Genomic DNA, 13,111 nt, shown 5'->3' with positions numbered 1-13,111 from the left:
TACAGAGGACGTAGCAGAAACATCTGATAGCTGGTATCATACAGAGGATGTAGCAGATACACATGATAGCCGGTATCATACAGAGGATGGAGCAGATACATATGATAGCTGGTATCATACAGAGGATGGAGCAGATACATATGATAGCAGGTATCATACAGAGGATGGAGCAGATACATATGATAGCAGGTATCATACAGAGGATGGAGCAGATACATATGATAGCAGGTATCATACAGAGGATGGAGCAGATACATATGATAGCCTGTATTATACAGAGGATGGAGCAGGTACATATGATAGCTGGTATCATACAGCGGATGGAGCAGATACATATGATAGCCGGTATTATACGGAGGATGTAGCAGATACATATGATAGCAGGTATCATACAGAGGATGGAGCAGATACATATGATAGCTGGTATCATACAGAGGATGGAGCAGATACATATGATAGCTGGTATCATACAGCGGATGGAGCAGATACATATGATGGCCGGTATTATATGGAGGATGTAGCAGATACATATGATAGCTGGTATCATACAGAGGATATAGGAGATACATATGATAGCCGGTATCATACAGAGGATATAGGAGATACATATGATAGCCAATATCATACACAGGATGGAGCAGATACATATGATAGCCAGTATCATACAGAGAATGTAGCAGATACATATGATAGCCAGTATCATACAGAGGATGTAGCAGATACATATGATAGCCAGTATCATACAGAGGATGAGGTAGATACATATGATAGCTGGTATCATATAGAGGACGGAGCAGATACATATAATAGCTGGTATCATATAGAGGATGGAGCAGATACATATTATAGCTGGTATCATACAGAGGACGTAGCAGATACATATGATAGCCGATATACAGAGGATGTAGCAGATACATATGATAGCCGGTATCATGCAGAGGATGTAGCAGATACATATAATAGCCAGTATTATACAGAGGATGTAGCAGATACATATGATAGCCGATATACAGAGGATGTTGTAGATACATATGATAGCCGGTATCATACAGAGGACGTAGCAGATACATACGATAGCCGGTATACAGAGGATGTTGTAGATACATATGATAGCCGCTATTATACAGAGGATGTAGCAGATACATATGAAAGCCAGTATCATACAGAGGATGTAGCAGATACATATGATAGCTGGTATCATATAGAAAATGTAGCAGATACATATGATAGCCGGTATTATACAGAGGATGTAGCAGATACATATGATAGCTGGTATCATACAGAGGATGTAGCAGATACATATGATAGCTGGTATCATATAGAGAATGTAGCAGATACATATTATAGCCGGTATTATACAGAGGATGTAGCAGATACATATGAAAGCCAGTATCATACAGAGGATGTAGCAGATACATATGATAGCTGGTATCATATAGAAAATGTAGCAGATACATATGATAGCCGGTATTATACAGAGGATGTAGCAGATACATATGATAGCTGGTATCATACAGAGGATGTAGCAGATACATATGATAGCTGGTATCATATAGAGAATGTAGCAGATACATATTATAGCCGGTATTATACAGAGGATGTAGCAGATACATATGATAGCCGGTATTATACAGAGGATGTAGCAGATACATATGATAGCCGGTATTATACAGAGGATGTGGCAGATACATATGATAGCTGGTATCATACAGAGGATGTAGCAGATACATATGGTAGCTGGTATCATACAGAGGATGGAGTAGATACATATGATAGCCGGTATTATACAGAGGATGTAGCAGATACATATGGTAGCTGGTATCATACAGAGGATGGAGCAGATATAAATGATAGCTGGTATTATACAGAGGATGGAGCAGATACATATGATAGCCGGTATTATACGGAGGATGTAGCAGATACATATGATAGCCGGTATTATACAGAGGATGTAGCAGATACATATGATAACCGGTATTATACAGAGGATGTAGCAGATACATATGGTAGCTGGTATCATACAGAGGATGGAGCAGATACATATGATAGCCGGTATTATACGGAGGATGTAGCAGATACATATGATAGCCGGTATTATACAGAGGATGTAGCAGATACATATTATAGCCGGTATTATACAGAGGATGGAGCAGGTACATATGATAGCCGGTATTATACAGAGGATGTAGCAGATACATATGATAGCCTGTATTATACAGAGGATGGAGCAGGTACATATGATAGCCGGTATTATACAGAGGATGTAGCAGATACATATGATATCCGGTATTATACAGAGGATGTAGCAGATACATATGATAGCTGGTATCATACAGAGGATGGAGCAGATACATATGATAGCTGGTATCATACAGCGGATGTAGCAGATACATATGATAGCCGGTATTATACAGAGGATGTAGCAGATACATATGATAGCCGGTATTATACAGAGGATATAGGAGATACATATGATAGCCGGTATTATACAGAGGATGTAGCAGATACATATGATAGCTGGTATCATACAGAGGATGGAGCAGATACATATGATAGCTGGTATTATACGGAGGATGTAGCAGATACATATGATAGCCGGTATTATACGGAGGATGTAGCAGATACATATGATAGCTGGTATCATACAGAGGGCGGAGCAGATACATATGATAGCCGAAATACAGAGGATGTAGTAGATACATATGATAGCCAGTATCATACAGATTATGTAGTAGATATACATGATTGCCTTTTGGGCCTGTTTTTGTTCACAATAAGCTGATTTGATCGATGAAGGATCTTTGATTGGTACAATTATTTTCGGATCAGTAGGTGGACATTACTAATGTTTGGGCATCATTGAAGCACAAAACTTTCCACAGTTACTGTAATAGACACTCTTTGGGCTCTTCCTGTTTGAGAAACGGTTCCAGTCTCTATGATGGAATCCGGGTTGGCACACTTATTTCTGAGGGATTACCTTGGCAGACTTAGGGCAATGTTTGCTTTTTACTACTATTTTTGGTGACACTGATTACTTACAGGGGTGTTTGGCAGCAGAGCACACAAAATATTATGGATAGTAGCTGGATGACACTGTTAAGACACCAGGATGGGGCGTATTTGTTATTAGTAGGGAGGATGATGGAAAAAAGGGAACTATCTAGGCGAGTTATTGCTGGAATAAGTTATTGACGGTCCAGTGAGTTATTGGATGAAATATCTGTGTATCCTGCCTTCGTCTGCATCGGATCAGTGCTGTCCTGTATGTCATATCCATCCATTCTTCTGAGACAGTGGTGTGACACGTAAACTGTGTATTCTTGGTTGGGAGTGGGAGTGCTTTTGTTCATAATTGATTACAGCCCTACATCTCAATTGTAATCAATTGTGGAAACCAGTAATGAGGACCTTTCACCTGGTGAAAAGCAACCAATTTTTGCCCTTACTTTTTTTCCGCTGCTCCTCTAACTAGTACTTTTTTGTATTTTCTAATATCCCATACAGTCCCATAGATTTAGTACTTTTATTTAGTACTAATTTTGGGGTCTTTATGAAGCGGTCATAGGTCACAGGATAAAGAGTAAAGACACGCCCCAGAGGATCCTGTGAGCCACACCCAACTATAAAGACCATAAAAATTACCACTAAATAAAAAGATCCATATCTATGGAACCGTATGGGATATTAAAAAATGCAAAAAAGTAATAGTCAGGGGAGCAGCGTAAATAGACACCAGGCCTACCGTAGTAACAGTCATTCACAAATGGCATACTCTCTTGTATAATGGCATGACTGAAGCCAGCCACTCTCCATTGGACCATTAGCATGTGAAGTAATATCTTTTTACATCACGTTTAAGGCTTCTGTCGGAGGTGTGTGTCCAAATATATACCACTGACCAAAGCATATGTCTCCCATAGGCTCCTATCATAAAAATAAAGGATACTGAGCAGATAAATACTAGGTATGCCGATGAATACAAGCCAGGTTTTGTCACAACAGGACACACTTTTGGAATGGGGTCTTATGGATACGGTTGTCATAAGCACCAAAGCTTTCCCGATGCATATGCCAAATGTAGATGAAAAACATGCAACCAACCTTAAAAAACAAAATAGTTACTATTTTTTTAAGGTGTTATCCACACATCTTATATTCATGTTGCTTTGCATTTGACCAATAATTACACTGAGACATTTTGTATATATTGTTAATCTTACTAGTAATGATGAGCATTACTCGAGATTTACGAGCATGCTCGGGTGTTTTCCAAGTATCTTCAGCGTGCTCAGGTGTTAAGTTTGAGTCACTCCGTGCTCATGATTTGCGACTGTTTGACAGCTTTAATACATGTGAGGGTTGCCTAAGAAACTGGCATTCCTCACATGTATTAAAGCTGTCAATCAGTCACAAATCATGCACAGGAGAGACTCAAACATAACATCCAAGCACGCTGAAGATACTCAGCGAGCACCCGAGCATGCTCGCTGAAAGGGTTAGCAGAACATGCTTGCTCATCACTACTTACTACATAAAGAGCTTAATGTTGAGGTGAGTCCGAGAAAAACATCAGCTGCAATTACTTCAGTAGGCCAGAGGGGCAGCATACAGAGAGATTTCCACGTGATCTGCCCTGGGCGATTCACTTTTTGAATTGGCGAACGTCTCTGTAATCTTCTAAATTTTATTTTTATTTTCAGTAATGCCATTTACTAATTTATTAATTATGACAACTTTGTTGTTTATCGTGTAAAAAGGCTGAAAGTGAATAGACATGGGTAATTTGAGTTAGTTTTTATTATGTAGAGCACACTTTTCTAGCTTCCGAAACGTATTTGTTTCGGAACTTGGGATGCTAGTATTATGTATACATATATATACAGTCATGGCTGAAAGTGTTGGCACCCTTGATATTGTTCTAGAAAATAAAGTATTTCTCTCATACAATTATTGCAATTGCACATATTTTGTTATACACATGTTTATTTCCTTTGTGTATATTGGAACAACACAAAAAAACATAGAAAAAAAAGACAAATTGGCTATCATTTCACATAAAACTCCAAAATTGGGCCGGATAAAATTGTTGGCACCTTTCCAAAATTGTGGGGAAACAACTTTGTTTCCAGCATGTGATGCTCATTCACACTCACCTGTGGCCAGTAACAGGTGTGGGCAATATGAAAATTACACCTGAAACCAGATAGAAAGGGGAGAAGTTGACTTAATTTTTGCAGCTTAGACAACCACAAAACATGCGGAGATTGCCTGACAAACACGTGTAATCCCCACATGTTTTGTGGCTGTCTAACAGCCGTGAAACATGAGGCTGCAGGTACTCAAATATGTCACTCGAGCTCCCACGATACTGAGTGCATACCCAAGCACCCTAGGTAAACTCAAGTAACGAGCACTTGCACTCATCACTAGTATGTGTGTGCCACACTACGCATGAAGAACAGAAAGAGGAAAAGAGAACTGTCTGAGGACTTGAGAACCAAAATTTTTAAACAATATCAACAATCTCAGGGTTACAAGTCCATCTCCAGAGATCTTGATGTTCCTTTGTCCACGGTGCGCAACATAATCAAGAAGTTTACAACTCATGGCACTGTAGCTAATCTCCCTGGACATGGACAGCAGAGAAAACTTGATATAAGGTTGCAACGTAGGATAGTCCAGATAGTGGATAAGCAGCCCCAATCAAGTTCTAAAGAAATTCAAGCTGTCCTGCAGGCTCAGGGTGCATCAGTGTCGGGCAAACTATCCAACGACATTAGAACTAAATGAAATGCTATGGCAGGAGACCCAGAAGGACCCTACTGTTGACACAGATATAAAAGAGCTAAACTGCAGTTTGACAAAATGTACGTGAGTAAGCCAAAATCCTTCTGGTAAAGTGTCTTTTGGACAGATGAGAACAAGATAGAGCTTTTTGGTAAAGCACATCATTCTACTGTTACCGAAAACGGAATGAGGCCAACAAAGAAAAGAACACAGTACCTACAGTCACATATGGTGGAGATTCAAATATGATTTGGGGTTGTTTTGCTGCCTCTGTCACTGGGTGCTTGAATGTGTTTAAAGCATCATGAAATCTGAAGATTACCAAAGGATTTTGGTTGGTTTATGACCTAGGTCATTGTCTTCCAGCAGAACAATGACCCCAAAAACTTCAAGAAGCTCCCAGAAATGGTTGGAAACAAAGCGCTGGAGAGTCCTGAAGTGGCAGCAATGAGTCCGGATCTAAATCCCATTGAACACCTGTGGAGAGATCTTAAAATTGCTGTTGGGAGGAGACGCCTTCACATATGAGAGACCTGGAGCAGTTTGCAAAAGAAGAGTGGTCCAAAATTCCAGTTGAGAGATGTAAGAAGCTTGTTGATGGTTATAAGAAGCGATTGATTGCAGTTTTTTATTCCAAAGGGTGTGCAATCAAATATTAAGTTGAGGGTGCCAACAATTTTGTCCGGCCCATTTTTGGGGTTTTGTACGATATTATGTCCAATTTGCCTTTTTTCCTATTTTTTTTGTGTTGTTCCAATACACACAAAGGGAATAATCATGTGTATAACAAAACATCTGTAATTGCAGTAATTTTCTATGAGAAATAATTCATTTTCTTGAATAATTTCAAGGGTGACAACACTTTCGGCCATAACTGTATATATTTTACTCATTTTCAGCACAATTCATGCTTCAAATGAATATCTGGTGATTCTCTTACACAGTACTTGGAGCAAACCTTGCTTTCTTGTATGCTGTAAAGTATATTATAACATGACAGATCACTAAGAAACATGATGTATAAATGAATGGGTGTAGAGGGTTTGCAGAGATTCTTCAGACCACAATAGCCTTCATTGAATACCATTTTTCATTGTGAATAACACATAGAATTTGTCCGCATGAAGCATAAGTCCCCCCTCCGGGAGTCTCAAATGAATTCCATAGTATACATTGTATATGCTACAATTATATTGTATCTTTATGGCTGCTGGTTACATAATGCACAAAGATCTATGTATCCACAAATCAGTATTTGGGCAGCGAGATACCAGTATATTTTTCATTAGTCATATCGAAGCTTGGAATGCGTTTTCAGCCACATATTCTAGTGAAGTCATGGAAACAAATCAGATAATCGAGGTATCTGCCAGCAATTTCCACCATCAACTCATAAACAAGGGATTGCTTGGTTCCCTCTACAAGAGCACACCTGAAAGCAGCAGTAGGTGAATGCACACAGGTGCGACACAATGCAAACGCTTAACCCTTCAAGAACAAAGACGCTTTCTAATGAATACCTGTGGCATGTCATAGAAAATAAAAGAAAGCAGTGATATTAAAGAACAGTCACTTCTCAAAAGTGTGACATGGATAGAAATCTTGTTAACCGGTAGGATTTCTGCATTAAATACCCATTAAATCAGGGGTGGACATACCATTGGTGCAACCTGTGCAGCCACACAAGGGCTCAAGAGGTAAGAGGGCGCCTCGAAAACAGGTGGAATTGTTCATTATGGACTGCAAAGGGCCCATATGTTGTTCTTGCGCTGGGACCATTTTCCATCTGTGACCACCAGTTCATTAAATATTTATCTCTTAGTTTCAGAACTGATAGTAATTTAATATTAACGCTTGCATTTAGTCTTTGCCTTTCTCGTGCTTTCACTTGATAGCACTTTTCACATATATAATCTTTGATACTCAGAATTTGGATCAGGGTTCCCAACATGACTTTATTTTTTATACAAAAAAAATCACAATATTTTTGGAAAACCATATTATAAATGAGATATGTCTACAGCACGTAATTCTGATATGAAGCTGCATTCACCATGAATTGTAAAATGATGATAATTACAGTCAAAATCACCTGAATAAGATAAAAAATCACGGATGCCTTAAAAAAATTATTTACAGACAGAGAAGAAATAATGCCTTATTTTTATGGACTGTCCAGGAATTTCTGGACGGTTATCAACCCAGATCTGGATAGGTAAAGGACACTGTTACATGTTGTATAATGTCACTATATGAACATTCACCTGTTGTGAAAACCAAGAACTATAAAGAAAACTTGACCACAACCAATAAAGCACATGGAGGTAAATGATGTCAACAAGCTGCAAACTTTAAAGGTCTCTTCTTCATCCTCAGCTCCTCAAACTTAAGCATCAGATTGTAACAAATGGGAGATAAGGGAAGGCAATCAGATACAGTGTTATCCTCGAGTGATATCAGATGCTGCAATACTCATCAACACATCATCAATCCGGTGATGTGAGAAGAATTGCAGTTTGACATCACCTTCAAAGCCGCACCTTATTTATAGGCATCTATCATCACACTTTAGCGGAAAGGTGACTTCCAGTTCATAGAGAACTACAAGCCTCAGAATCCTCATTAGCTATAATGCCATTTATGACCATTAATCTTCACCTGGAAGTGAATGTTTAGACTTGTTGTTCTAGAATTTGAAGAGCCACATGTTGCATTGTTGACAGTTTCTCTAACGTAAATATTTATGTTCTAAAGCATAAACATTCCAATTCCATGGGAATAAACACATAAGACAGAGCTGCTGTTACAAGAAAGGGTTAATGTTAAAGCACCCATCCTACACTATACCATAAATAGAAGAAGAAGAAGGCTGGACTCCATACATTGGTGCCATAGAGCTATACGTTTATATAGAATTCTTCCATTGTTTCAATGTCACAAGTGTCTTTTTTTGCAAAAAAAAAAATACTGTAAATCACCAATCTATTCCTACACAGAAGAGCTGTGGAGTATAAGGAGATCTCCTTACCTGTTCTCAGCCTTTTCTTCCAAGTTCGTTTGTCCTTCTTCCAAGCTAATCAGCAAGTCAAAGCAAGGAAAGGGAAGAGAGGCCAAAGTGAACCCAAAGCAGGAAGCCTCAGCCTGTGTCCAGCACTCCTAGGTGCTGAATGTCTCCTTTGTGTTGGTGGAGGGAGCTGTCCACAGCTCACAGTGCTGAACAGAGCAGTGAGAACAGAGTTGTTTGGCTAAGGTGGAGCCCCAGCAAGCCTGGGAGGTGGAGACAAACACATACACAGCCAGGAATCTTCTTTATCAGAAGGACTCTTCCATCTGCCTGCAACAGGCAGGGTGGTGAGAATGGAGGAAGCTTTCAAATCCCAATGCAAACTGTTGCTAACAACTTCCCTGCATTCTCTGTGTGTGCTCATACCCTGCCACACCTCATGTATTTATCCTGCAGACCTGCCATAGTCCAGACACCTCCTGCCTAGCAGATGAAGCAGAGCTGGGTTTTCAGATATAGTAGAGCCCAGTGTGCCATTTATCACAGACTATAGTGAATTCCATTTTTTATCTGAATTTTACTTTTTTGGTTAATTCACTGAAATATATACACTGTGTTCCAAATTATTATGCAAATAATATTTTCTCAGATTTTCCCAAATTACCTATATGAATTGCAGTCATTGTAATTTTCCAGTCAAATAACTATTAGAGTACAATTGAAAGGTTTTTGTACAAACTGCCTATGATAACAGTATATTTTTAAAAAAATAAAAAACTCAAACTGCACTCAAAATGCATGTTCCAAATTATTATGTACGGCAGAGTTTTCAACCTTTTCATTTTAATAAAGAACAAAAAAATGGTCATTTTTGAAATTATAAGCATTAGCAGGTTATTACAAACTAAAATCATACAGTTTTCAACTCAAAACTTTATTCTAGGTGATGTTACATTTGCACATAGGACCCCTTGTTCGAAAGGAGCTTCTGAACTCTCTCGTCCATTGAATTTGTCAGGTTTTGGATGGTTTCTGCTTCAATTGTTTTGCATGAGGACAGAATACCCTCCCAGAGCTGTTGCTTAGATGTGAACTGCCTCCCGTCATCATAGACACGCCTTTTGATGATGCTCCAGAGGTTCTCAATGGGGTTGAGGTCAGGGAAGCATGGGTGCCACACCATAAGTTTGTCCCCTTTTATGCCCATAGCAGCCAGAGATGCAGATGTGTTATGTGCAGCATGAGACGGGGCATTATCATGCATGAAAATGATCAAGACATCCCAAAATAAGTGTCAAGAGATGATCAGATTTTGGGGGACAAAATTTTATAATCTCATAACACAATTTTTTTTTCAAAAAATTTATTCTAATGCCACTTATGAACGGAAAGGAAAGGTAAGAAACACATCTGTGCTATATATGCACTCATCAACATTGAGATTGCAACACTAAAAAGGGAAAGTTGTGGAAATCACAGGATGAATTGATATGTTAACGATGTATAAATGGTGAAAGAATGGAAACAAAATTTTCAAAACATCTCCATTTATTCAGTTTGGAGTATTAACGCACAAATCCTCGCACTTACAACCTTGGCTGCAATCAGTGAGGTTATTAATGGTCTTCTGAGGATGATTTTGCCGCTCTGAATACACTTGGGCAAATGATCAAGATCTGCTGCTGGCAGCTTCTATGCAATTGTCGACCAATGACGACCCAGATGTGCTCGATTGGAGATGAGTCCGGAGACACTGCAAGCCATGATAGCATGTTTAGGCCCCGCAGGCTGCTCACAGTAGCAGAGTTCTTGTCCCAGGACAATTGCAGTCTACATATACCATCCACCTCCACCATGTGCTTGGGCAGCAGGAGCACTTAGCACTGGAGCTGCTAAGTATGAAGCTCCTTGTACTTGCAAATGCTCCCATCACGCCATTCATTCTTTTACAGCTCTTCAATGTGAGCGCTGAATGTTGCAGGAATTGGAGTGAACAGAGAGTGGTGAAAACTGACCCCCTTGACTTGGTGCCACATACATTATGACATATATCTCTGTCTATTGCTTTGATATGGGCAGTGAATGTGGCAGGAGTACCAGCCACAGGTTGGTGAAGCAAAAGCAGATGAGCAAAAATGTGCAGGTTAGTGCAGCAGTGGTCACCCTCCACTATACTGGTGCGTGGGTGGCGTGCCATTGTTCTCCCTCAAATCCCCCCCACCTCCTTGCCTGGTGAGTGCACGCATCCCATACATTGTAAACAATGAGTGCGCTCATCCTGTACAGTATAAACAATAAGGTGTCAAGTCCCCTTCTATTAAACATGTGATCCAGGAGTGCAACATTTTCACTCAGTTTCAGAGCGGATCCACTAGAATTGGCTAATTAAGCGATCTCCAAGACTGTGACAAAGGCCTGGTCAGGAGTACTAAACTACTTGATTGAAGTGATTCAAAAATGTCAACATTGTGGAGTTTATCAATGCTGTAACAATGTTAAGAGAGTACAGAGAATGGTGTAATTGAGGAAAAATTATACAGCAAAAGGGGATCTTGCGAACATAAACAACTCATCAACGAAAGGTGTCAGAGGAGGATGTCAAGAATCGATCCGATGAACATGTTAAGACAGGTCAAGAAAATTTCTGCCAGCTACAAGTCTGATGCTCCAACTAGCAGGTTACAACTCTTCATTCCATAACACTGATGGACCACAACAGCAGATCATTAATTCGAGTACCCTTGTTGTTTAAGGGAAACAGAAAGACCATTCTAAAGTGCTAAAAAAATGGATCTTTGAGTAGTGGAAATAGATTGTGTTGGAAGATGAATTGAGACTTTTTGCACCATGCAGCTTGGAAGATAAGAAATTGTAGCAAGCACCATTAATGAATCAATCAATGAACCCTTCTCGTGACGTGACAACAATTTAGGCTGGTGGAGAATTTATGTGGGGAATATGGGAAATGTTTTCATGTCACACCCTAGGTCCTCTGATACATGTGGATGGACAATTTGGAAAGTATGACTTACCTAAACAATGTGGCTGACCAAGTTGATCCCTTCTTGGCAATGTTTGGTCTCCAAGTTGGGTCTCCTTCATGTGTGTTGCCTGAATTTGGCAGGGTTTTCAGAGTACCAGGCCTACACCTGTCACTCATCTACCTGTTACTGATCAAAGTTTAAGCTAGAAATGCTGCTCAAAGCCCTGTCCAATGCTGAAATGTGGCCTGGTTTCAGGACCACGCTATTAGCACAACCAATTTAGATTCTGATATTTGGACTCCTGGATTTAGCACAATATTAGCATAAAATATTTATATACTGAAATGTGGCCTGATTTCTGGACCATGCTATTAGTACAAAGAATTTAAATTGTGAAATGTGGACTCCTGGCTAGAGAACAATGCTAGCACAAAATAATTAAAAGCTGAAATGTGGCATGGTTTCTGTAGCACGGTAGTACCAGAAAATATTTGATTTTCTAATGTGAAGCCCTGGATAGAGCAGAATCTCAGTGTAAAACAATTACAAGCTCATATGTGGCCTGATTTATATAGCCCGGTAGTAGCAACAAAAATTTTGATTTTACAATGTCAACCCCTGGATGGAGCAGAATATCAGCACCAAAGAACTAAAGGCTCAAATGTGCACGTCACCCCTCTCGTGATGTGCCAACAATTTAGGCTGGTGGAGAATTAATGTGGGGAATATGGGAAATGTTTTCATGTCACACCCTAAGTCCTCTGATACATTTGGATGGACATTTGGAAAGTAGGACTTACCTAAACATTGTGGCTGACTAAGTTGATCCCTTCTTCGCAGCTATTTAGGAGAAGGACACGTTCAGGAGAACAATGCAGCATTTCACAAGGGCTGTATAGTCATGGATACTTCTGGGAATATCTCACTGAATTATTCTTGCCTTCACAGTCTCCAGATTTTAATTTCATAGAGAATATCTGGAACAAGGTAGAACATTCTTTTCAGTGCATGTCAGTAACTCCAACTGATTTGCAGTAACTCCGCTCCCAATTGGGGCAATACTCATGCAAAATGTTTCTAGTAGAATCGAGGCAACAATCAATTGCTGCAGTCCTGAAGGCTAAAGGAGGTCCAATGTGCTAGTAGAGGAGTGCCAATACACATACATGATGACACAGTAATATTTGAATTTTCATTGTTGAGCGGCATTTTTAGAAATACAACATAACAGTTGGACTCCATTCTTTTCTGCTCCTTCAACATATGATTAATAAATTACATTCAAAGTACATTGCAATTAGTGGGAGAGATAAAGTAAAGACTTCCTCACAAT

At 39.5% G+C, this 13,111-nt stretch overlaps 1 protein-coding gene across 2 annotated transcripts in view; it reads right to left on the bottom strand.

The window, feature by feature from the left end:
• The window catches only part of SYT5 (synaptotagmin 5), a 432,097-nt gene extending 419,496 nt beyond the window's left edge, over window positions 1–12,601 (bottom strand). Inside the window, exon 1 of one of the 2 annotated variants that reach the window (XM_073656362.1) lies at window positions 12,579–12,601. In XM_073656362.1, the coding sequence (XP_073512463.1) occupies window positions 12,579–12,586 (8 nt within the window). In that variant the 5' untranslated portion in view covers window positions 12,587–12,601. Of the gene's footprint in view, window positions 1–8,818; window positions 9,096–12,578 lie in introns of those variants that run through there. The other variant, XM_073656363.1, reaches the window with a different exon arrangement.
• Between the last annotated feature and the right edge of the window lie 510 nt (window positions 12,602–13,111).

The sequence above is a fragment of the Phyllobates terribilis genome, unplaced genomic scaffold (assembly GCF_046119375.1).
Source record: "Phyllobates terribilis strain yellow unplaced genomic scaffold, ASM4611937v1 Scaffold_12__6_contigs__length_324123572, whole genome shotgun sequence".
NCBI classification, from domain to species: domain Eukaryota; kingdom Metazoa; phylum Chordata; class Amphibia; order Anura; family Dendrobatidae; genus Phyllobates; species Phyllobates terribilis.
The sequence above is the reverse complement of the archived record's forward strand: the minus strand, read 5'-3'. Positions and strand labels throughout refer to the sequence as shown.